This window comes from Cyprinus carpio, chromosome A18, assembly GCF_018340385.1.
Source record: "Cyprinus carpio isolate SPL01 chromosome A18, ASM1834038v1, whole genome shotgun sequence".
NCBI classification, from domain to species: domain Eukaryota; kingdom Metazoa; phylum Chordata; class Actinopteri; order Cypriniformes; family Cyprinidae; genus Cyprinus; species Cyprinus carpio.
The window spans coordinates 5,717,335-5,742,010 of NC_056589.1; the positions used below are offsets into that span (position 1 = coordinate 5,717,335).

At 36.5% G+C, this 24,676-nt stretch overlaps 2 protein-coding genes across 2 annotated transcripts; both read left to right on the forward strand.

The window, feature by feature from the left end:
- The first annotated feature begins 879 nt into the window (after positions 1-879).
- On the forward strand, positions 880-9,896 carry LOC109087832 (peroxisomal membrane protein PEX16). Its single transcript, XM_042774877.1, has 12 exons — positions 880-1,122; positions 2,037-2,072; positions 2,181-2,257; positions 4,037-4,170; positions 4,589-4,689; positions 5,774-5,854; positions 5,937-6,086; positions 7,565-7,637; positions 7,730-7,849; positions 8,843-8,907; positions 9,003-9,220; positions 9,610-9,896. The coding sequence occupies exons 1-11, from the start codon at positions 996-998 to the stop codon at positions 9,059-9,061; spliced, it is 1,023 nt and encodes a 340-aa protein (XP_042630811.1). The 5' UTR covers positions 880-995; the 3' UTR covers positions 9,062-9,220; positions 9,610-9,896.
- Positions 9,897-11,131: 1,235 nt separating this feature from the next.
- Positions 11,132-23,993, forward strand: si:ch211-71n6.4 (para-nitrobenzyl esterase). Its single transcript, XM_042774870.1, has 9 exons — positions 11,132-11,249; positions 13,126-13,829; positions 13,987-14,094; positions 18,760-18,956; positions 19,226-19,431; positions 20,193-20,251; positions 20,755-20,922; positions 21,161-21,382; positions 22,669-23,993. The coding sequence occupies exons 2-9, from the start codon at positions 13,136-13,138 to the stop codon at positions 22,809-22,811; spliced, it is 1,797 nt and encodes a 598-aa protein (XP_042630804.1). The 5' UTR covers positions 11,132-11,249; positions 13,126-13,135; the 3' UTR covers positions 22,812-23,993.
- The last annotated feature ends 683 nt before the right edge of the window (positions 23,994-24,676 follow it).

Sequence of the window (24,676 nt, forward strand, 5' to 3'; positions counted from 1 at the left end):
CTGTCTGTGCTGTTGACCCATTGAAGATGTTTTAGAAGATTACCAGTTCAAAGAGAGAACATGTTCAGACAAGCATACTTCTTAGTGAACCCTGCACAGCAAACACTGTAAAACAAACGGCTGTACTCTTAAAAATAGCATGTGATACAGTATGTATTATGAAATGCTAAACATTTAAATTCAAAATGACAGTACTCAGTACTATATTCATGATAGTACTCAGTGAGGTATGCTCTGTTGTTAGCTTATTTCTGTAGCAGATAATAAGGGTATTTCATGCATATTCTGAACACAGCAATTGTTCCTAAAAAAGTACAAAAATAAATAAATTCTACAAAAATAATGTGGTAAAAAACAAAATACCAGCAAATTATATATATATATATATATATATACACACACACACACACACTTTTCACCAGCAAAAAAATGGTTTTAAGTCAGTAATTTCTATCTTTTGCTGTAGTATATTGTGTCAGTAAATATCATTTTACATTTCCAAACTGGCATTACTATCCTTGTGGGGACATAACGTAGGGAATACCAGGTGCACACATCCTTCCCGCATTCCCATCAAGGGTGCAAAAATGTCTAGGAATTTTAATGGCTATTTTTCCTGCTGCTCCAGAGTGATTCCGTACAGGGTTCAGGTGTTGGGATTGATTTCAAATCACATGTTTTGGAGTGTTCCTGCCATCTGATTATCTGCTGTTGAGAATGCCAACAGACACCGTTCTCCCTGTATATAAACATACTTAAGCACACTAACGTCTGTTCATCTTCAATAAAACGCATTGAATGGATGTACTGTATTACAAACGAAAATAGATTGTAAGCAGGTTACTGCGACTTTAAATTGTGTGCGCGCGCGCGTGCTCGCCTTACAGGATGTGTCGTCGCAGGAAGCCGCCTGCAGTGCATACGCGGAAGTGGCTTTCTCCGTGTGTTTTCTGTGATGTGTTGTGTGTGATTGGGAATTTATTCATTTGGCTGTGATGTCGGTGCTCTACATGGATAAGTTAAGTCGTATTTATGAGCGTTATCAGGAGTATGTGAGGTTGAACCCAGCGGCCGCGTCTCATCTGGAGAGCGCAGTTCGCGCGCTGAGTTACCTGATCGCAGGTGAGAGACCCCGCACGTCAAAGTGAAAGTAAACATAATCACTCATGTCTTATACAACAGTGTCGTGCAACACTGAAGTTAGATGTCTGTTTATTCAGTATTCACATTTCTGTATGATGTTGTTATATTCTGTCTCTGGTTACTTGTTTTATTTCACATCAATATCAAATGTATGCGGGAGGTGGATTTTTGCATGCATTGTTTTTGCAGTTTACATACATTTGTACAAGTACAAATATTTCATGTAGCCTAATTAGCAAGGCATTCTAAAAACGCAGAAAATGTTGTTTCAATAGTTTTAGAGTTTGTTTTAGCATGCCACATGGCTGTCACTGTTTGACTTGTCATGCCAACCCGTTTATTGTGCAGTGAGTTCTTTATTAGATTGGACATACTCATTTTTTATTATTAATTACTATGTTCACATTTTAGGAAAAAAAAAAAAAAACAAAAACTTCGAAATAACTTGAATTATTGAACCTTTACACTTTACACTGACTAGTCATTGCAATAATCACGCTCATTCAACTACTTCGCTGTCAAGACCAATACATATATAGCCCCCCAAAAATAAATAAAATAAAATAAAAATGCAAGAAAGGTCTGCACTCTAAAAAGTATTTATTGAATACTTTAATTGAATTTATCACTATTTTTGAGTGCAGTTTATTTTTTTATTATTTATTTTTTTTATTTATTTTTATCTGTGCACTGTCTAAAAAAGCAAATCTATTAAAGAAAATATATTTTTTTATATAAAGAAATTATATTTAAGCTCTTCAAAGTAACCACCCCTTAGTTTATAGCTCTAGATGCATAGGTTCTGGGTTAAATTTTACTATTTTGCACTAAAAGGAACTTTGAAGCTTTCGTTATTTTGATAGTATATAAAGTTATGACTTCTCTCATTACAGGTCGCTTCTCAGACTCTCATGAAATCTCAGAGTTGGGTAGGATTCACTGCTTTATATCATCTTCTTTTGTATTGATGTTGATCTGAGAGCATGTCTCTCTCTGAATTCTGCTGTGAATTATGTGTTTCTCACTTTGATTTGCAGTCTACTCAGCATCTAACCTTCTAGTGCTGCTGAATGATGGTATCCTGAGGAAGAATCTCTCTCGGGCATTGCCTATGGTAAATTAATTTTTTTCATCTTATACTATTTGTTTCATTTTCCACTTCCTTACAGGCATTTTTTATGCTCTTGTGCCTTTAGGAAGCACTATCTTCACTCACACACACAAAAAAAAAAAAAAAAAAATACACCTTGTACTGCATCATGCAAACATTTAGACTGAAATGATCAGGGACTTAGTTAAAAGTAAACTTCAACCACTCTTTGACATCAGAAAACTTCATTTTAGCATAGTTTGAAATGCTCTTTTTAAAGTAGAGAGTTCTGACAGTTCTGCCAAGTTTTGAATTCTGACAGTTACATTATGTTTTCATGGTACATCAAGCTCTTTTATCTATTAAAAGATCCAGGAAACTTTGATTTTTCCATAAAATTACCCATTCTTTCTCTTTTAATTCCCTACTTTATCATCACACTTGCATAAGGACTGATGTGCAGTTGGCATGGCAACCACCATAAAATTATCTACGAATGAGAATTTTCCATTGTGAAACTTTAGAGACAGCACAGTCTGTTTCTGCTTCAAGAGAGATGATTCAAAGTTGTGGCGAGCTTTAAATGTTCAAAGTCACAGCCTGCTGCTTTCTTTAACTGCACATTGTCAAAAAATGTATTTTGCCCCAACGCTGTCACTGTTCTGCAATAGACTTGTTGTTATCCACCTTTTTGCCCCGCTGATGGCAGCCTGTTATTGCTCAAAACGGCTTTGAAATGGGCTGCATGTGAAAAATACGTCAGACCCCTGCGGACAAACACACTCAATTTTTGGGAGCAAGCACAGTTTACAGAGCTCCTTCATTGTTTTTTTCCTTTATGTTTGTGCTTGAAAAACATATTTAACTTTACTTTCAGAGCGGCTTAGCCATGGGGACAGGAAGAATGAGTTTGCATTTACAGCTTTGGGCATTTGAGCCATGACCTTAATGGACCTCCTCAGAAGCTGTTTGACTTTATATTGAGTGATAGTTCAACTAGTCTCCAGTCAGACTAAACGGCATAAAGTCTAGTCCTCATTGAAGCTTATTCTAGCCAAGAATTGCCATTTAGACTAAAATAGACCATCTGATTGATATGTAAAGGGCCCAGTCACTGTCTATATTAGGGATGTCCCGATCAGGTTTTTTCGTGCCCCTGATCCAATCCGAGTCATTGAATATTGAGTATCTGCTGATACCAATCCCATACTTGTATTTTCCAATTGCTTGGTGCACACATTAACTACAGACTGTGTGGTCACAATTATGAAATAATACATTTCTTATATTTTATATGTACAATAAGCAGAATAATTGCAACATAAAGGGGGAAAAAGGTGGAGATAAGGTTAGAAAGCATGAAGTGTCAGAATGCCAGTCTGGCAGTCAAGTCCAAAGCAAGATGCAACCCATAGCAATGTGTTATGACCACGAAGTCTCAGACAGTCTGACGGCAGATAAAAGTAAACCGTAAATAAATGACTTTTGAGTGATTCTTTTGATGTGCATCAAATACGTTAAACACAGAAGCTGGAATGTGTGTGTAATGCACTACAACAGACTTCATCGGTTCTCGCATGTCACACAAGCACATTTGAGCATCATCTTCTCATCATTAAATTAGGTTCTGAATTTCTGAAATTCACTCTGAGACTGAGATTACAATACAGCGAACCTCTTTCATTTGGATTGAAGCATTCAAACATTTCAAATATTGAACAAATTGAATGTGTGTTTTGTCCTGATCTTATGCTTCTCTATCTGTGTGTGTGGCTGTGTGTGTGTGTGTGTGTGTGTGTGTAGACTCTCTCTCAACAGAGACTGTTAACCTGGTTGTCTGTACTGGAGTATGTGGAGGTTTTCACAGAGATGGGGGCTGCTAAGCTGTGGGGAGAAGCTGGACGCTGGCTAGTTATTGTTCTCATTCAGATTGCCAAGTAAGGACCCTGTTTGAGTATATTTAAAGGGTAGTTGACAAAGAGAACATTATCATCAGTTACACATCTTCATGTATGATTTTGTTCTGTAGGACATAAAGGAGATGTTTTGCAGAATGTTCTGGGTGCACTTTTCTATACAGTTAAAGTGAATACAGGCATGCACTATAAAAGAAGGGCACAAAAGCTCCATTAAAGTTCTATAAAAATAGTCCATATGACTCCGGCATCATTTTCTAAGATTTTTGAAGCCGCACAATAGCTTTGTGTGAAAAACTCAAATAAGTTCTTCCCCTCTGCTGCAGCTTTCACTGATGACACAGCTGTCATGTTCAGTTGCACTAATAGTAAAGCTGATAATCATTGCTGTATTCTAATATCTGACCTCCCATTTTTCCATTCTCTCTTGTGTTTTTAGAGCGATCCTGCGTTGTCTTCTGCTTTTCTGGTACAAATCAGGCATCCAGACATCACCACCTATAATTCCTCTGGACAGGGATTCTCAGCTCTGTAGTCACGGTGAGATGTCATAGAGAAGAGGTTTGTAAGGTGTTTATTAGCTGTGTGGTGTCGGTGAGATGTCATAGAGAAGAGGGTTTGCAAAATTAACTAGAAAACAAACACCTTTCTGAAAGTTTAACTTAATTTGGTGGTAAAAAAAAAAAAAAAAAAAAAACTGTTGTCATTTTAGAACATTTAGAATAATTTTACATTTTAAAAGTTTTGTCTAAAGAAATGATTAATTTGTGATCTTTGCGGTAATTATCGCCATAAAAAAACGGGAAAAAAAAACACTTGTTACCAGAGTTTTTGGGGGTACAATCAACAAATCAGCCGCAATGAAGTAGTTTTTGATCATGTCTAAAATGGATTTTAAATAAAATAATATTGGGGTTATTTTTTTATTTATATAAAAAATTATTTTTTATTTTATTTTTTAAAGAATTGTTCATTTTGTTTTTTTAGTAAATAATTGATTGTGGAAATCATTCCTCCATTATTTGTAACTTGATAAAATCACACATCACCTTTAGTGATCTCTGCATGTTCCTGTAGCTCAGACAGTAGAGTCAGAAGCTAGCAATGCCAAGGTCATGGGTTTGTTTCCCAAAGAACACAAGAAGTGATTAAATGTATACCTTCAATGTAAGTAAGTCTCTTTGAATAGTCTGCCAAATGCATAAATGTAATTATACTAACACAAAGGTTTGAAACTCAGAAGTCAAAGTTAATTTATTGCTTTTTTTCCACTGCATGACAGGAAATGAAACAAAACGAAGTGTTTCTGGAAACCACCATGCAGGACATTTAGCACAGTCACAACAAACAATTAAAGTACAGCAATAAGTACAAAAACACTCCCACTGATGACAACAAATAAACACTGTGTGAGACAATAAGGACAGTATATGGCCTGTGCAGATAAGCTGTCATTGTGTAGTTCAGTTGAGCCAGAGCCCGTGGAGTTTCTGCGATGTGCCCTTGAGCGAAGCACCGGGAGACTCGAAAGGAACTTTCTGTCCCTGCAGTCAATGTGCTGTGCGTTCTTTATGTGGAAAAATGATTTCCTGTGCACTGCTCATACAATGATCTCCCTTCACAGAGAACAATGCAGAAGAAGAGGATGAGGACACTTCTTTCGTGGGCCAGCGTTCAGGAAGAGTGGTGAGACCACTGGGAAGCGGTAAGACTTGACGATACAAACCCAGTGTATCAAAATGTTCTGTCGATGGAAAGTTATATTGTGTCCTTTTTTTTTCTTCTAGCACCATCGTTACAGTCTCGTCTTTGGGGTCTCCCTCGGAAAAACACAAAAAATAGGAATCGAGAAGAGGAGCTTCACTCAAGCCCCACACCTCTGGGTCTGCAGGAAACCATCGCAGAGTCCCTGTACATCGCAAGACCGCTTGTTCATTGTATCCTTTCTGCTCATTTTCTTTTTTATGACAGTTGTCACAACAATATCAGTGTAATATTATCCTAGGATAGCCAAAATAGTTCATTTATTCCCAAGGGTGTAGGAACAATCTGAAAACTCAGATAAGTGGGAGTGATAAAACGATGCAACGAGTTGAAAATCGATAAGAATATGTGACGATTCAAGTAGGTTGAGATGTTAAATGAATCGCGATACATTTGTTGGTGGGGGTTAATATGAATGATCTCTGAGGAGATTTACTAATAGTTTAGATGGTATTTTCTTTTCATTTTGCCTCTGTATAAAGCATATTAAAGTAATATTTATAAGCTCACAGTAACCAAGGAAACGGCGTATTGCTTCTGTTTCATAAGCACCACCTGCTGTCAGAGAGTGAATTTTGCGTTTTCATTCAGCACATCTGCCGTTTTGGTTTCGTTCAGATATGTAACATAATTTCACAAAGCTAAAGTCAGAGCATTCTGTTTTTCCTTCAAATTTGAAATTATACAGTCTAATTTAAACAATAAAAAACTGCTCATGATGCATGTGTGCAGCATCTTTGTTTAGATTGTGATTAAAATGCAGTGGTTGCCTCAAGTTTTAAATATAGAGGAGCACAGGCAAAGCCTTAGTTTGATATTTCAAAGAAATTACTTTGATTTGTATTTATTATTTGTTTTAAAATATAGTTTTGTTATTTGACATTTCAATTTCGCAAAGAAATGTGCAGCATTTTGTCTGAGAAATAATAAAAGGACACCTTTTCATTTATAATTTGTCTTAAAACTCATTTTGTTCAAGAAATCATGAGAAAATCGCATTGTGAAATCAGTATCATGCATCATATTTGTGAGTTGAGTGAATCGTCACATCCCTAATAAGTTTACTTACTTGCATGTTCGGTCCACTGCTGATGCTTGGTTTTGTCACCTTATGTGACCGACTACACATCTTTTTCTTCACAACATAGTCAAACAAACTCTTAAAATAAAATGAAATACAATGATTATTAAATAATAATAATAATAATAATGTTCCAGTGCAGTGATTCTCAACTATTTTGTCTCCAAGGCCTCCTATTGTCCAAAACAATGTTTGAAGGTCGATTCTTCTAGTTTATGTAAATAAATTTCCGGATTGCAGAAGTTTTAAGAGTTTAATGTTTTTCAAGGTTCCCACTCTTTTTAACCAGTGAATGTGGATTTTCAATCGTGATTTACTGGTTAAGGATTAAGGATATGGATTTTTAATTTTTACCCAATAAAATATTTAGTAGCTTTGTAATTATGCCAAAATGTGTGTTTATTATGAAATCCCTTTGAAGTTTTAAGATTTCATTGGGTTACCTCATATATCCAGGTTTTCCAAGTTGTTGTTGTTATTATTATTATTTTTTTTTTTTTTTTTTTTTTTTTTTTTTGGTGATTAAGTTATTTGAACATTTTGTTATCCATCACCCTTAACATTTGTAAGTGGCCAGTCTCGGGATTTGTGGAAAACGTTCCTGGAAACCTTGGATCATCTCTGGTCTCTTAGAGATAACCAGGTACAGAGTGCTTTGCGTCTCTCTTTCTCTCTCTCAGTCCTCAGTCCTCTGAAGATTTAAAGAAGTTCAGTCTGATGCTGCTTTCTGTACAGTTTCAGTTTGTTGAGTGACTTCAAAACGCTGAACCGCAGAGAGAGGGCTGAGATGAGGAGACGAGCCTTCCTTCTCCTCTACTACCTGCTCCGCTCGCCCTTCTATGACCGATACTCTGAGTCAGTGTCTCCTTCATTGCATCCGTTGCATTAGTGTAGTCTTCTCATGTGATGCACTTCTGGTATCGTTATGTTCAAATTCTTAAGTTTAAAATAGTTCACCCAAACTGAATATTTGCTAAAGATGTACTCACTCTCAGGCCATCTAAGATGTAGATGAGTTTGTTTCTTCCTCAGAAGAGATTTGGAAAAATTAAGCATTGCATCACTTGCTCGCCAATGGATGCTCTGCAGTGAATGGGTGCCATCAGAATGAGAGTCCAAACAGCTGATAAAAACATCACAATAATCCACACGAGTCCATCAATTAATGACTTGTGAACTGAAAAGCTGCATGTCAGTAAGAATTTTAAACCATTGTTTCTGGGCAAAATGTGAGTCGTCATATTTGCTCTCTCCAGTGAAAAAGTTATTTAGTCTGAATCAGGAGAGAAATGCACACGGATCAAGCAGTGTTTACAAGTGAAAACAGTCCAGAACAGGATTTGGATGGGAGAGGACAACGTGGGATGGACCTTTTCATTGGAGGAAGCGCTATTATGGATTACAGACTGGTATTTTTTGGCAGAAGCGACTGTTTAAAGTTAAAATGCCTTATTATATTTGTTTATTTATATTTGTTTATTTTTATCTTAAAAATTTTGTATTGGTGTGGATTATTGTGATGTTTTTATCAACTGTTTGGACTCTCATTCTGACGGCACCCATTCACTGCCAAGGATCCATTGGTGACCAAGTGATGCCATGCTACATTTCTCCAAATTTGTTCCAACACAGAAAGTTAAAATTCGCACCTTCCAGACAATAAAATTAGTCAAATAAAATCCAATATAGGCATAGCAACCTATCAGAACACCTTACCAACTCCTGGAATTTTCTCCAGAAAATATACAGATTGTGTTTTACAAAATATCTGTTTAGATTTAACAATGCAGTTTTATTGCCTAATGGTACTTTTTGTTCCCAGATCTAATGTCTCTTTTATACTCACAGGACGAAGATCCTCTTCCTCCTTCACTTTTTGGCAGATTATGTTCCCGGAGTCGGTTTGGTTGCACGTAAGTGCCGTATCCATCTCACACAACGGATGTTCAATGCTGTCGCACTAAAAGCTGTGAGATATGTGCTGACGGGATTTTTCCTGTCCTCTCAGGTCCGCTGATGGAGTACTTGCCCATTTGGCAGAAGATCTACTTTTATAACTGGGGCTGACGTCAAAGTGATTCTTTCACAGGTCAGCACCGCTAAAATGTTGGTAGAATGAGAGAAAGCCATTTAGAGGATGCGACAGCGACACACAAGGACTCAAATCACACCTGTGCCAGAACATTACCACATTTATTGAGGAGTTTTGCAGTCGGGGAGTTACAGGTACACTGCTGGCATATGAGAATAAATATCTGGATAATGGTTTTCCGAATGCTGTTTTGTTGATCTTTTAGTTTTCACAATTTTATGCATCTGAGCCTTTTTTTTAAATTTTTTTTTATTGTTTTTCCGAATGTTTTTTTGCGCTTTGGTTTTTTTATCTGTTATCTTGTTAAACTTCAAGCTCTCCTATACCATAATCTATCCCTCAGCACGAATGCCTTCCTTTTAATTTGGATGTTTATTTCCAAGGAGGATAGTTTTATTGAACACAATAATTGACTGGCTGAAATGAAGTCAATTAGACAGATGTTTCGTGTTTCGTTTGTTCTGTTTTGTCAAGTTTTGTCCCACAGATGAGATGAAGCTGAATGTGATACTTTTAATTGCAGCTACGATTGCTCATTAAATGGAATGATCCATCAAATATGAAGGTCCCTCATCATTTCACAGGACTCCAATGAGGCTTTTGTACCTAAAGCAAAATTATGAGCGTGATTTTTCACAGTGTGTGAAATAAACTCATTCGAGTCTTTGTTTTAAAACCCATCGTTAATTTGATTGAAAGACCTGAAGCTAAAATGTAAAGCATGCCTGTTTTGAAATGCTGAAAGTGTGAAATTGGATAATTGGTTTTGTATATACTTCTATGCCTTTAATAAATCTTTAAATAATAAGAGTCCTCATGCCTCGTGTGTTTTCTACCAGAGAGCAGAATTAATAATGCTGCTAAGAGCTGCTCGTACACGTATGAGCCATAACTCAAGGTCTGATCTCACAATGTTTTCGTTCAGCTTTTCAAATCAATGTTTGAATTAAACATAAATGTGATGTATATCCTCCAGATTCAGAGTCCCAGCAACCCCCTCGCTGTGCTGTAGTGTATATTCTCATGAAAAAAAGCCCTGAACTACAGTATCAGCAATGCCGAAGATGATAAAGTGCTTCCTTAAGGAAGGCAAAAAAAATAAAAATCCTCATGGACCTTAGAGTTAGGAACAGCCAAGCTATCTGTTATACATCCCTGTGGGGTTAAAAGATATCTCTCTTGAATTGTGCCTCTAGGTATTCACTAGCTCCCCATAGCAATGCATCTATCACTTTTGCTCTTTTCATTTCAGGCCGAGTACACATGTTGTGGGATCCACCACTGGTTTTGTAAGATTACACATAACATAGTCAAGTAATCAGTCTAAGCGCGACATAATGCAATTAATTTAATAAATTCAAAAGCCTTTTCACCACTAGCAAATTACCTCCCATGTTGGGAAGGGATCAATATCTAAATCAATTGAAAAACAATTAAACCTTTATAGAGTTCGTTAATCAGGCCTAGAATTGATTTCCTGATAAAATGCATTTGCTTTCGTGGTGTTCTTTAAATTATTTTATTGACACAAATGAATACATGTAAAGTAACACATAGGCTTTAACCAGTGTATATTATAGATGCATTGCTGAATGGGCCAGAATAAAAATATCTTATATCAGAAATCTATAACAGATTGAATAGTTCAATCCTTCAAATCAGGCTATTACATTCAAAATGTTGTGGGGTTGAACATTACATAAGTTAAAGGTATTGAAGGCAAAAAGATATCTATCTATCTATAATGTATATCTATCTAGAAAATGAAATATGATATATGAAAATGGTTTAAAATTATTTTCATTTAATTTCATTTCCAGTTCCCATGTCACAAATTCTTCCCCTTGTTCTTTTTAATACAAGAAATGAAATGGAAACATTTTTTAAATCTCTTAAAAATTGGCTCTTACACTTCAAACTATGCGCATACGTATTATAAAGTTAATATGAGTATTGTTATGCTGCGCTTGTATGTGCTTTAGAAATAAGATTTAATTTAGGCTTTATTAATGCTTTGCTTTATTAGTTTTTGGTGGTTGTGACATTGAAATGTTTGTTAAAGCGGCCATGTAAAACTCGAGTTATGGGCGGAGCCAGAGATATTAAACGTGTAGGGCTGTTTTGTCAGTAACAGTACGTGCGTGCACGAGCTCTAATGTCACAGTAAGTACATTACATGCATAATTTTGTCACATTTTTTACTTTTTCATATTAAATTCAGGCTTTGAAACAGGAGCAAGCGATTATGGTTTGGTAAATATAGATGAAAAAGTTTCTCTGAGTGCTTGCGTCGTCGTTGAGCTATTTCAAGTAACTTTGTATCGTTAGATTTGTTATTTTTGTTATGATTTTCACGGTTTAGTACACATACATGCGATATATGCTGTGCTTAAAGGAGTTCTTCGAGTCTTAATCTGTTGTTGAAATCAGTTCCTCCTCAGACAGGTTTTAACAAGTTAATATTGTGTTTCTTCTGTTGCCTAACTTTGAGGAATTTGTTTATTTGTGCGGTAATATTTCAACTTTCAACTCGTAGAGAAATTAAACCGGGAAAGTGTGGCTTCTCGGTGGGTCATTTTGTGGTTTCCGCTGATTATTCGCTTCATCCTGCGTCTGTCATAAGAGTACACAGACTTCATGCTGAGACCACACACTGTAAAATCTGTTTCTAAGGCATTATAATGCTTTATAGTTATGGTAACCACAGGCATGCACGACACATTATAATACATTACATATATATATATATTCACAATACTATTGGTATGCGTATACTACACGACAATATGCATACTACTGATTGAGTGCATTATAACAGATCATTAAATTTCACAAGTTATTGTGTGTTATGATACATTACGGACTTACGCTCTACAGGTGCAATCATAAATTCAAGGTATTTGTCATCATAGGTCTTACACTGTACTTTTGACTTTTGTACATTATAAGACAATTTATGAAAATATATGAATTGCATTGTATATGTAATGAACAATATATGGATTGCAATGTGAATTATAAAACATTATGATTATCTTTAGAATGCATTATAAATACAGGCTTCACAGAAAATGTTTGCATGTTTTTCCTCCCGTCTGATAGTATAAGATCACTTTCTAGCCATGAGGGAAATGCAGTTACATTTTATTTGAAGGTGTCCTTGTAACAGTGTAATTACAAAAATAAGTACTGAGCATTATTAATGAACAACTTGTACAGTATTTACTGTAGGGTTTGGATTTAGGGTTGGTTTCTTATAATTATGACATTTACTGTTATTAATATAGTAAGTACCATACCAGTCAAAAGCTAAGATTTTTAATTAATAATAATTAAGATATTTTTGAAATAAATTTATTATACACACCAAGGCAGTATTTATTTGATTTTTAAAAAGTTGAATTTTAAAAAGTTTTGAATGTTACAAGATCCTTTATAAATCATCCCAATGTATTAAAATAGAACAAAAGTTATTTTAAATTGTAAATTTTCAAAATATTTATTTTATTATTGTGGTTTTGATCAAATAAATTCAGTCTTGAGCAAGAGACTTCTTGCAAAAACTGAAATAAAGAACTGAAATTTCAGCTAGCAACTAACCCTCAACATTAGTGTCTGTCTGAGTGAACAAAAAAAATGTCTGTTTTTTTTCCCCCTGATTTATGTTTTATTACCATGTTATGTTTTTATTATCATCGGGATAACAACTTAATTAAACTGGACCATCTGTACAAAGGAGTTCACATAATTAATGTTGCAAATTTACTTATTTTATTAGTGATCTTGATTTGTTCATAATCTGAAATGATAATTCATAATCATAAGTTTTATTTTTCTCATTCTCACAATTTTTTTTTCCAAATCCTTTGTGCTTTTTCCATGTTTAATGAACCAAATACATTTGGACCTCTCTATATAAAAAGAATGTTGACCCAAAAAAATATGGCAGTGGTGGAAAAAAATCTCAGAAATGCAATTTGTTCTTTCTGTATGAACAGGGAATTTACTTGCACTTGTATATTCTCTCTCTCTCACACAGAAGATAAAAAATGAGTGAGGATGTATATGAGGTCCCTGAGGGGACAGAGTATCGTTATCTAGTGCAGGACGAAGAAGAGGAACAGATACAGTACGTCCGTCGCCACTATGTCAGTCCATTCCTGGTGGTGTCGCGCAGGTGCATGTTCCTCATCAGCTGCGGCGTGATCGCTCTCCTCTCTCTTGCGGGATACCTGGCATACGTGGCTGTGACTCCGCGTCCAGGAGTGGCAGAGGTGGAGACGGAGTGCGGTTGGCTGCGTGGGAGCTGGAAAGGTGGAGCTTATTCTTTTAAAGGCATCCCATATGCCATACCACCTGTGGGTGAACGTCGCTGGCGACCCCCGGCGGACCTGATGGAGGCGGGACAGTGTTGGCAGGGCATGTACGATGCTACTCGATTCCGTAGCATCTGTGCGCAGGTGCAGCCCCTCCGAAAAGACGGGCAGGTCATGGGACAGGAGGACTGTCTGCATCTCAGCGTGTGGACGCCGAGTCTACAGCCCGCCAAACCACTCCCTGTCATGGTGTGGATCCACGGAGGGTATCTCCACATGCTGAGTGGCCAGGAGAGAGGATACTCGCCCACTGAAGAGCTAGCGGCCCGCACGCAGACAGTGTACATCAGCCTGAATTACAGACTCAATGCTTTCGGCTTCATGGCCCTGGAGGTGCTCAGAGAAGGTTCTCCCACCAACTCCTCAGGTAAGGCCTGTACCTATCCAGTTCACTCAGGCCTGCTGTCCATGTTATTAGCTCTCTGCTTGTCACTACAGCATATTGAAATTCATAAACCGTCACTGCATGTGCACGGTTCTGAACAGTAGTTCACTTACTGGCATCTTTCTGTTTGCTGTCAAAGGGAATTATGGCTTCATGGACCAGATCCAAGCACTTCAGTGGGTCCAGAGAAATATCCATAACTTCGGTGGTGATGCTGGAAGGGTCACCATATTTGGTCAAAGCTCAGGTACAACATACAGTGACACTGTATTTGAACACTCGACATTTCTAATTGTCAATGCATAAGTCTTTTTCAAACTTTTATGCCAAGAACCGCCAAAATATGATCCCCTGTACGCTTTACTATACTTATTGAGAATGTGATGTTATAAGGACAACATGAAAAACATAAAAAATTTAAATTAGCCCATAAATTACTCACCCTCAAGTCATCCTAGGTGTATATGGTGTATATAATCTTTTTGTATTCTATCTTTTTGTTTTTTTTTTATTTATTATAAGATTAAAAAAAGTATAAAACTAGTTTGATATATTGTTTTTTTTTTTTTTTTGTTTTCTTTTTATTTATTATATTATTTAAAAAGCCCTTGCTCATTGCTCATATCATTGCTAATATCATTGCTCTTTTGTTGATTTTGATTGCTCCCATTGTCCTCATTTGTAAGTCGCTTTGGATAAAAGCTTCTGCTAAATGACTAAATGTAAATGTGTATGACTTTCTTCTTTCAGACAAATCCAGTCGGAGTTCTATTAAAAATGGTCTTTGATCTTTCAAGCTGTTTAATGCCACTCAGCGGGTGTTGCAGTGCATCAGTCCAAAAGAAGTTAAATAAAAAGCACCCATCCTTAATAAAAAGAGTCTCACAGCTCCGGGGGATAAACAAAGTCCTCCTGTAGTGAATCAATGTGTTTTTGTAAGAAAAATAACCATATTTAAAACATAAAAATCAGTTTAATCTAGCTTGTTGTACACGGAAGCAGTTCCGGGCGGATGACGTATGAGGTCGGCGCATGCGCTGCTCAGAAGTGACGGACAAGGAAGCGCAGTGGAGAGATCAAAACTGTAAGGATCCACCCACCGGCCCAAAAAGCAGAATCCAGTGGCCTGGTCAAAGGTTTAATGCGTATTCGGTCTTTTACTTGCGCTTCTGAATTTATCAGAATTTAGTGTAAATTTATTCTAGCTCCATGTTCAATCCGACTCCAGTTTTAAGTGATCACTGAATTTAGACAATGTTTCTATTTAAAACTGATCACAACGGTTGATTATGTATCAGTTTTGATATTTGATTATTCCGGACTCATTATACTTTCAATTATCCGTTCACTGGGGACCTAATGTCTCTTTTAAGTCTCACGCTAGCTTCACGTGGATCTTACGATCACAAATTCACCAGTCTGATGTTAGTCAGAGGATGTAGGTAGACTAATACATGTTTTCCCGGCCGCCTACTGCTTGCTTATGACAAAAGTGTAGTTAATTTAGTCTTCTCCCATACAACTTGCTAACAGCAGCGATAGACAGAAATCAGAAGGTCTCCAATGATGTGCCTACTGCTCCTATCATTCTCAAGCCTTCAGTTTGACCTATCCTAACCGTAGATTTGCGGTAACAAAAGCCTCCTCACAGTTTACTAGTCATAATGATTTCAGAAGAGTTTAGGATAAATCAAATATAACAATTTATTATCAGTCAGGTAAAATTGTATCATGTCAGTTACATAATGAAACAATTTAAAGCCAATTTAGAAAGGATAGTGTAATCGTAAATCACATTGCAGTTGTGTTGCAACTTTGCTCCTGCACATAGACACTGTAGCCATATGGGGAACGGCCAAGTGATCCACGCAGGAGGTACACAAAATTTAACATAGTCACACATGTAACAGTTATCCTAATTTAAGACACATGGCCTAAAATGCATAGCAAAGCACTCAGGTGTTCTAGAGAATAAACTTAACTAGCCAATGTGCACATGTAGTAGCACAAACAACTATACAGTGTGCTCTATAGGCACAATGTGTTTTACACATTTACATTTTTGAATCAATAATAGTATACCTGACTTCAGATAGATACATAGTAAGGAGCATATGAAATACACTCCACACTTCAGGCTTTCTGTCTACAGAATCGCCCAGTAATGTTTTGTCACTTACCTTAAATACTCAGACCAGACAACAAAGAAATCTTCAAATCAGTTGTAAAAACATAAAAGACCTTTTGGTTCTTTAGGTTCCCGTGGTCACATCAGGGTCACACCTGGCTGGAGATAAACATTCTCACAGACCCCTAAAGGGGGACACACCCCCTTCTCAGCAGAACACAATTCTACAAAAGTTCTTAATCTTTCTTATAATACAAGTGACTACTGTGAAATTGAGACCATTTTACCAATCGCACAGAGACCTTTAAAATGATACCAAACATGAAAAGTTTATGATCATGAATCCTGAAGATATAGTAAATGTTTCATGTGAGAATAGTAACTTGAGTTCTTGGCATTTCTCTGTCAACTTTTAGTGACCTGGACCATGTACCCAGGGGGAAAGGATGGGTGAAGGGATCAAAGAGTAAATGGTCTTTCTTCTAGATCTTCCTATCTGATCAAATCATTGCGAGAGTTCTTGAGTGTTTGGCTTCACAAAGAGATCAAAGCCCATTGTTTTGGTGCATCTGCATTTGCATTGTAAGAGTTCCTGAATGTCTGGCTTCACAAAGAATTACTTTAATAAGGAAATAATTTCACTCCTTTCAAAACAAAAAAAAGGTCACTGATTAGAAGTACAAAATGGGGATTTGTAAATAAGAATGTCGGAGGATTTCGATATAAACCAAGAGGAGACTGGTTTTCCTTTGCTAAAGTAAGGAAACTTTAGCCGCGTTTCCACCGCAGGAACTTTACCCAGGAACTAGGGACTTTGGGCTGGTACTCGGTGTGTTTCCAACACAGGAACCAGGAACTAAATAAAGTTCTGGGTAAAAAATTGCCCCTCAGAAAGTCCCTGCTCGCGAGGTAGTACTTTTTCAAAGTTCTGGAACTTTTGGGGGCGGGACTTGGGCGCTTAACATGCTGATTGGTTGAGTTCACGCAGCATTTTGATTTCAACCACCATTTATTCGGATCATTTTCAAAATATTACTGTTATTGTGTCATGAAATGTAATTTTAAAAGTATTTCAGGTGAGAATGTAGTTGTTTAAAACTCAAATCTTCGGTTTATTTATAAAGACAGCGCCCTTTTAAAAATGTGTTTCGCCGATTTCGGAGAAGACGCGACCAGCGGGAGCTCAGTGCTCATGTATCCGCCTAGAGCAGTCTCACCTCGGCTAGTCCTTCTGACATTTGCTGCTGGCTCTGATGTTTCTTTAGTGGTTTAACATAAACATTGTTTTGGGTAAATCTAACAGGTAATATTTGGTCTGTATTCAATTTATCTATATGTTAAAATGAAAAATAAATTAAAAAAGAGGCAATTGATATAATATTTCGTTTAATTTGTAATGACTGTATATATACACATTTCCCTGAACTAAGTACATTTCTGCAGCTATTAATATGTTTAAATGAAAACGAAAGGAGGCAGTGGTGTTTATATTTCGTTTTATTGTAAATATACAGTGAGGAAAATTGCAGTAGCCAAGGCGAGCTGACTGATGTTATCAAAGTATGCTGCTGTTTGCAGAATTACCAGACTTGCGTCCTCCCGTCCGCGGGAGATCACACTCCCGAGTCGAATGCGCAAAGTCCGAACTACCGAGGATGCAAGTCCAAAATCAGCGTACTTTGTATTGAGAAACGTGCGCAGACCTACGTCACCAGACTATTTGCCTAATCTTCCCGGTACTTTAGACCGCGGTGGAAACACAGAAAGCAACAGGTCTGGGGGAGAAAAAGTTCCTGGGGAAAAAAGTTCCTGGTACAATTGTTCCGGGTAATTTCGGTGGAAACTCGGCATTTGCTTCCTTTGATCCTGTAAACAAACGTTGGTTTTCACGGCCTCATACATCATCTGCCCGGAGCTGCTTCCGTGTACAACTGTTTGCGCAAGCTACATTAAAGTAATTAATATACAAAAATGCATCGATTCACTACAGGAGGCCTTTGTTCGCCCCTTGGAGCCGTGTGAGACACTTTTTATTAAGGATGGGTGCTTGTTATTTAACAACTTTTGGACTGATGCACTGCAACACCTGCTGAGTGCCATTAAACAGCTTGAAAGATCAAAGACAATTTTTAATATAACTCCGACTGGATTCGTCTGAAAGAAGAAAGTCATATACACCTAGGATGACTTGAGGGTGAGTAATTTATGTGCTGATTTTCATTTTTGGGTGAACTAACCCTTTAAGTCTTGTTTAGACTTTCAGTCTGAATCCAGTTTTTGTGCATATCCAGTCATATTTTACTAGTGTGAATGGCAAAAAATCACATGAAATCCAATTTTTGCAAATTTGTTTCAGGCAACATTCATATGTGGTTTGAAATCCTATTCAAATTCACATTTCTGGAAATTGGTTTTAGTTGCAAACTGTATTGCTGTTATTGTTGTTTTTAGTGTAGACATACCAACGCAATTTCCAAACAAACTAATGCAGATACTGAGTAAAATGAAAGAGCGCCACGGGACACACAAATCGAATCTGAACAGTTATGATACACAATGCAGACAATCAGATTCCAGTCGGATGCACAAATAATCGGATTTGGACTGTCAGTCTGATCAAGGCTTAAGGTTTCATTCATTTAGGTTTCTTTTATTTCATTAATATCATAATATATTATCTGGATGTACTACAAGTGCACATTCAATATAATTAAGCACACTTATTTTTCACAAACGTGTTAATATTAATGTATATTAAGTTTTTCTCTCCTTGTGTGATCATAGGAGGAACTTCGGTTTGGACCTTGATGATGTCTCCACTAGCCAAGGGACTCTTTCATCGCGCGATTGACATGAGCGGCTCGTATGTGTATAATGCTTCTCTGGAGTCAGCAGAAAAAGACAACTTAGAATTCCTGAGGAGAACTGGCTGCAAGAACGCCATCTGCCTGAGAGAACTACACATCGCTCAAGTCCTTCAGGTGAGAAATTTATGGCCGAGTTTGTAACCTTCTAGAGCAAGGCAGCAGCAGAGTCATGGCTGACTAACAACAGCCTCAACCTATCGGCCCCTGCGTCCGTAAACTCACTTTGATAAATCATCAAACCTCGACCGGCTGCCAGATCTCAGTGAACGCTCATGAATTCCCAATGAAAATCTGCCAATGAGGTTTAATTTCTCTAAATGGTAGTAATATATCAGAAATGGGTCTGTGGTTGAATTAATGTCAGTGATTTGTATCTGACTCAGGCAATCCCGTGGCAGCAGTACCCAGCATGGGCAGCCGATGAATTAACCGATCTTCCAGTCAAAGATGTTTTTCTTGGCCCGGTTGCAGTAGTTGACAACTATGTTCTTAAAGCTCCTCCGTTTGAAACCTGGGAGAAGGGTGGAGCCGAAGCCTATAATGACGTCCCATTTGTGGTTGGAACAACTGAACAGGAGACTGATTTTAGGTAACCAGCTTTGTTGGGTTTTCAGTTATCAGTTTTAAAAAGGAAGAAAACTGTCAGGATTGTTCACCATTTAGAATTGAATTGAGAATGCCTTTAAAGTTCAGGAAATTGAACCGAGTTTGCAAGCAGGATGCAGAGTTATCATTTGGATTTGAATTCAACAAATGAAATTCAAAGAAATATACTCTCTTTTAAATGTTATCAAATAAAACATTTGGATTATTTCTAGAAACATTATCTGATATTTATGACCATTGTTTGAAATGTATTAACATATTTAATTATATATATAATACATATTATAATCAAATAATAAATTATATTTCATTAATATATCGATATGCTGCATAATTAAATTAAAAACAAAAATAAATACAAAAATATAAAATAAAAAATATTTACAAAATATTAAATTATATTATTTGATATAATATTTCATATAAGAAGTATCATTATAATCATAATAATTAAGATTTCATTAATACATTGAGACAGTGCATCTATTATCTACAGGGAATAAATAAGCATAATTAATCAACATGTTTAATTAATCATTACGTATAATGTTGCCATTTTTAATGTTTTGTTACAAAATTCGTATTGGACTAATGAAATTCCTTCAAATCAATTCAGTTAATTCCCTCTTCCTGTCATTAATACTTAAATTCAGATTTTAACATCCCGTGGAGTGCGGCCAATTCAGTTCAAATTAATTTTAGGAAGCCAATTCATTACATTCTGATTTTGTTTTTTCACTTTAGTCCTCCATATGAAAACATCTCAACATGGACTTGGGGAGACTATCGGTGGATTGTGACAAGTAAGTCATTCATAACAGACGCTAGTCAAACAAGTGCAGAAAAGGTACAGGTGACGAGGGAGCTTCAGTAGAACAACAGTGAACTGTGCTCAGATGAGATGTTGTCAGGCCATATGTCAGTAAAAATGAATTTTCCGGTTCTGTCAGCCGGTATACCGGTATGTCGTAGTGATATCATCAGTTAAGTTTTATATGAAGTTACACAATTAATCTATAATTCATCTAGAATTTGGTGTTATATTTCCTACTTGCTGAATAAGTTGACTTAAATTAGAGGTTGTTATTTTATTTTAGTTAAGTCTACTAAACGTTCAAATTGATAGCTCTCAATTATACTGTAATGTTGAATGGCTAGTCAATGGTTAAAAATAAGGAAAACTGAAAACTCATAGACATCAGGAGGATTGGTGTCAGTGATACTTGCCTTCAGTCATAAAAAGATGGCTAAAGCACTGAAGTCTACATGTTTTCCCTCACCACATCTGTGTTGATTGTTCACTCAGACAAACTGACCCCTTTCGGAGAGGCCCTGACCAATCAGGCACTGAGGCTGTACAATAGCGCAGCTCCGTGTCCAACCTCTGACCGATGTCCAGAGAGACTCTTCACCACCATGGTCTCTGACATGAGGGCCACCTGCCCCAGGAACGACCTGGCTAAGAGAGCTGCAGGTTCAAATGAATTTTTCATTGCACAGTTCAGAATTATAAAAGGAATTGAGCTTTATCAGCACTCTGAATATTTTAGCATTTGTGAGTGCCAATAAATATTTAATGGTAAGTGGCTGTATAATAAGCAGGATAATGTACAGTGAGCTGGTCATTATTGCAAATTTTTGCTATCGACTGTACAATATGCTTACATTTGTGATCCAGAGTCAGTTGTTTAAATCTAAATTATGTATTTCAGGAGCCTTAAAGAGTCCAGTGTACCGTTATCTGGTGACTTACACTCCATCAAAACAGGCAAACGCCTCCAGGTGGCTTCCCTTCCCCAGTCGCTTTGCCTTTCATCTTCTAGACAGCCTGGCCTTCTTTGGGGGTCTTGAAATGGTGCTGGGGACCCTGTCACCAGCTGATATCAGCTTCCAGGAAATGATCACCAAGTATTTTGTACATTTTGCCAAAGAGGGTAAGTTTAATACTAATAATAAAACAATTGAAATCTGTAGCAAATGCTTGACCCTGTTTCTTGAGGTTTAATGTTTTAAGTGCATTTGCTACCATTCAAAGGTTTGTAGTTGCTGAATGAAAACTAATCTTTTATTCAACAAGCATGCATTATATTGATCAAATGAGTCAGTAAACCATTTGTAATATAACAAAATAATAATATTAAAAAAATATATATGAAGCAGCACAACTGTTCAACCTTGAAAATAATAAGATGTTTCTTGAGCAGCGGATCAGCATATTAGAATGATTTCTGAAGGATCATGTGACACTGAAGACTGGAGTAATGATGCTGAATTCAGCTTTGATCACAGGAATAAATTATATTTTACAATATATTAAAATAGAAAATAGTTATCTTTAATTGTAATAATATTTCATAGTATTATTGTATTGACTGTGTTTTTGATCAAATAACTATGAAACTATGATGAGCATAAGATACTTCTTTTTTTTTATTGACTGACCCCAAACTGGAGTTGTTGTGCATCTGTTATTCAACATTGTTTTCATCAATGAAAATAAATTGAACAAGAAGGCAACAGCAGGATTCTGGAATTAAAAAAAAAAAAAAAAAAAATCCTATTTTTTTTCTCATTAGAGAATATTTTTTTATTGATACAATATAAACATTTTAGGAAAAACCTCCCATAAGCTCTGAAGTTTATAATTAAACCCTTGTGTTCAAAATTCAATATGCTTATTATACTTTTATTTTAATGATTTGTAGTTAAATGTTTTAGGTCATACCGTTGGTTCTGATTAATTGGTCATTTGCAGTGCATCATGTGATGTGTAGTTTCTTTCTGTTAGATCCCACCAACACATCAGGATGCCACTGCCAAGACCAGGAATGTTGATAAATCAAACTGATAAATCAGATGACACTGCATTTTGTATGATGTGATTTTGTGTGTTATGCTGAATTTTTTAACAGCTAGTTTTGTTGTATTAGGAAGAGCACAGAGTTTCAGTATTTTTTTTTTTTTTTCAAATGTTGAAGTTATTCATCACCAAAGTTAATATTAACTAAAACTAAAACCATAAAAAGTAAAGTAAATGTTAACTGAAAATTTGTATTATTTCTGCTAGTTTCCAAGACAATATTTCTTCTAATTTAAGCTGAAATACCAAAATAATAAACTAATATAAAGTACTTCTGGAAGCTAAGCTGGTTGAAATTGTATGTGATCAGTGTGATTAAATCTCACTCGTAACTTTCCTAAACTCTTCCTAACCTCACAGGTAGGATGCCAGAGGAGTGGCTGGAGTTCCCCTCACGCGTCGCCCTGCTGGACAAGAACATTTCTTTCGTAACCAGCTACTCTGGCGAGAGGTGTGACCTGTGGGAGAAGAACGGCTTCTACTCGTACGCCTGGATCAACTGAGCCACATCACTGGTTGTATCAATCCATCCACTGCATTTTCATCCGACTGCGTGACACCAGCAAAGCTTTACTGCGTGATTATACAGCACTGATATATTTTATAAGACTTTGCAGAGTATGTAATGTATTTTGCACAGTTGTTTGCACCTACAGCAAAATAAGTCTGTTTCCATAGGAAAGGATATCACAGAGATATCTCTTGTGTCTCAATAGTTTCTCTCAGACAGCAATGAGATTAAATCGAGCTCAAACAGAGACTCAGATCTTTCTAATGTCTGTAAAGTCTATAAAGTTAGATATATATTTTTTCCAAGACCAAATTATCAGAGCTATTTTATAGCTTGTTTTTCTTATTGCATATCAAAATTTATTCTTTATTTTGGGACAAACATCTGAGTCAAACTAAAAGGGGATAAAGGGATTGTTCACCAAAATGCCTGTTTTTTGTCCATATATCTATTTACCATTATTCAGGTTTTTTTCTTGTTTGTTTGTTACACTAATCGGCTCCATTCATATAATTACCGAATATAGCCAGTCTGCTGTTTCTAAACCTGTTATTCTTTGATTGTGTGACTAAGTAAATCCAAAGCTTTGACATGGATGGGAAGCCAGGGCTTACAAAGGGATAATGCGGCTCTCTGATCGCCTTCTTTTAATTTAACTGCTGTGCAAATAAGACTGAAGGAGGATTTATGCTTACATTGTTCTTTTGTTTGTATGTAGATGCCGTAGATCCTCACTATTGATGCATTAACAGAAGTTAACATTTATGTGTGTTTTTGTACCTGTGATCAAAGGGTCTTTTAGCACTCCTGAGCAGATTTTAGAATCAAGGCCTTCGGAATCAGGAAAATCGTAACACCTTGAGCGCTATCACGTAAAATCTGAACTAGGAAGAGTTGTGTTTTTATAACACAGCCCCATATCTCTGGCATGGCTGAATGAATGGAGAGGTCAGAGGCCGTTCTGCCCCTGTGCAACAGGATGAAAGACATCCGTTGAATAAGAGCACATGAAAGCCCTGACCCACTTACAGACTCCTTTTTAACCCTGTAAAGCCTGACATATTAAATAATAGTGCAAAAATATGAAATTTCAATTTAAAGTTTGCACCTTTTTATGAATATGTGATACATGAAAATATTTAGCTCATACTCGAGAAAGAAACACCTGTTTTATTCAGAGTTATGAATATGTGATACATGAAAATATTTGTGCAGCTTCTGATATCTATGTGGTCAAAAAGATGAAATTCTGATAGCTAAATCAAAGAGATCTTTATAACAGTTTAGCAGACTACTGACATAAAATGCATATAAGTATCAGTTGTAACCAGTGTTGGGCTCGTTACTCCAAAAATGTAATTTATTACTCGTTAGAACTTACTCCTTTCAAAAGAAATATTATTACTTATTACTTTCTGGCAACAGTAATTAGTTACACATTCCTTCACGCCCTACAGAAGATGTAATGTGCATCTTCCCCATAAAATTCTTTTAAAATCTTACTAACAGTATATTTGACCAAAATCTACATTGGATCGCAGCCAGAAGTTTTTACATACACTCAATGGTGACTGATAGTGACTTTTAAAGGGGTCATATGACGTTGCTAAAAAGAACATTATTTGGTGTATTTGGTGTAATGCAATGTGTTTATGTGGTTTAAGGTTCAAAATCACATTATTTTCCACATAATGTTCATTATTGTTGCTCCTCTATGCCCCGCCTTCTGAAACGCATTGATTTTTACAAAGCTCATTGTTCTGAAAAGCTAGGTTTGCTCTGATTGGCCAGCTATCCAGTGCTTTGTGATTGGCCGAATACCTCAAGCGTGTGACGGAAATGTCACGCCCCTTACTA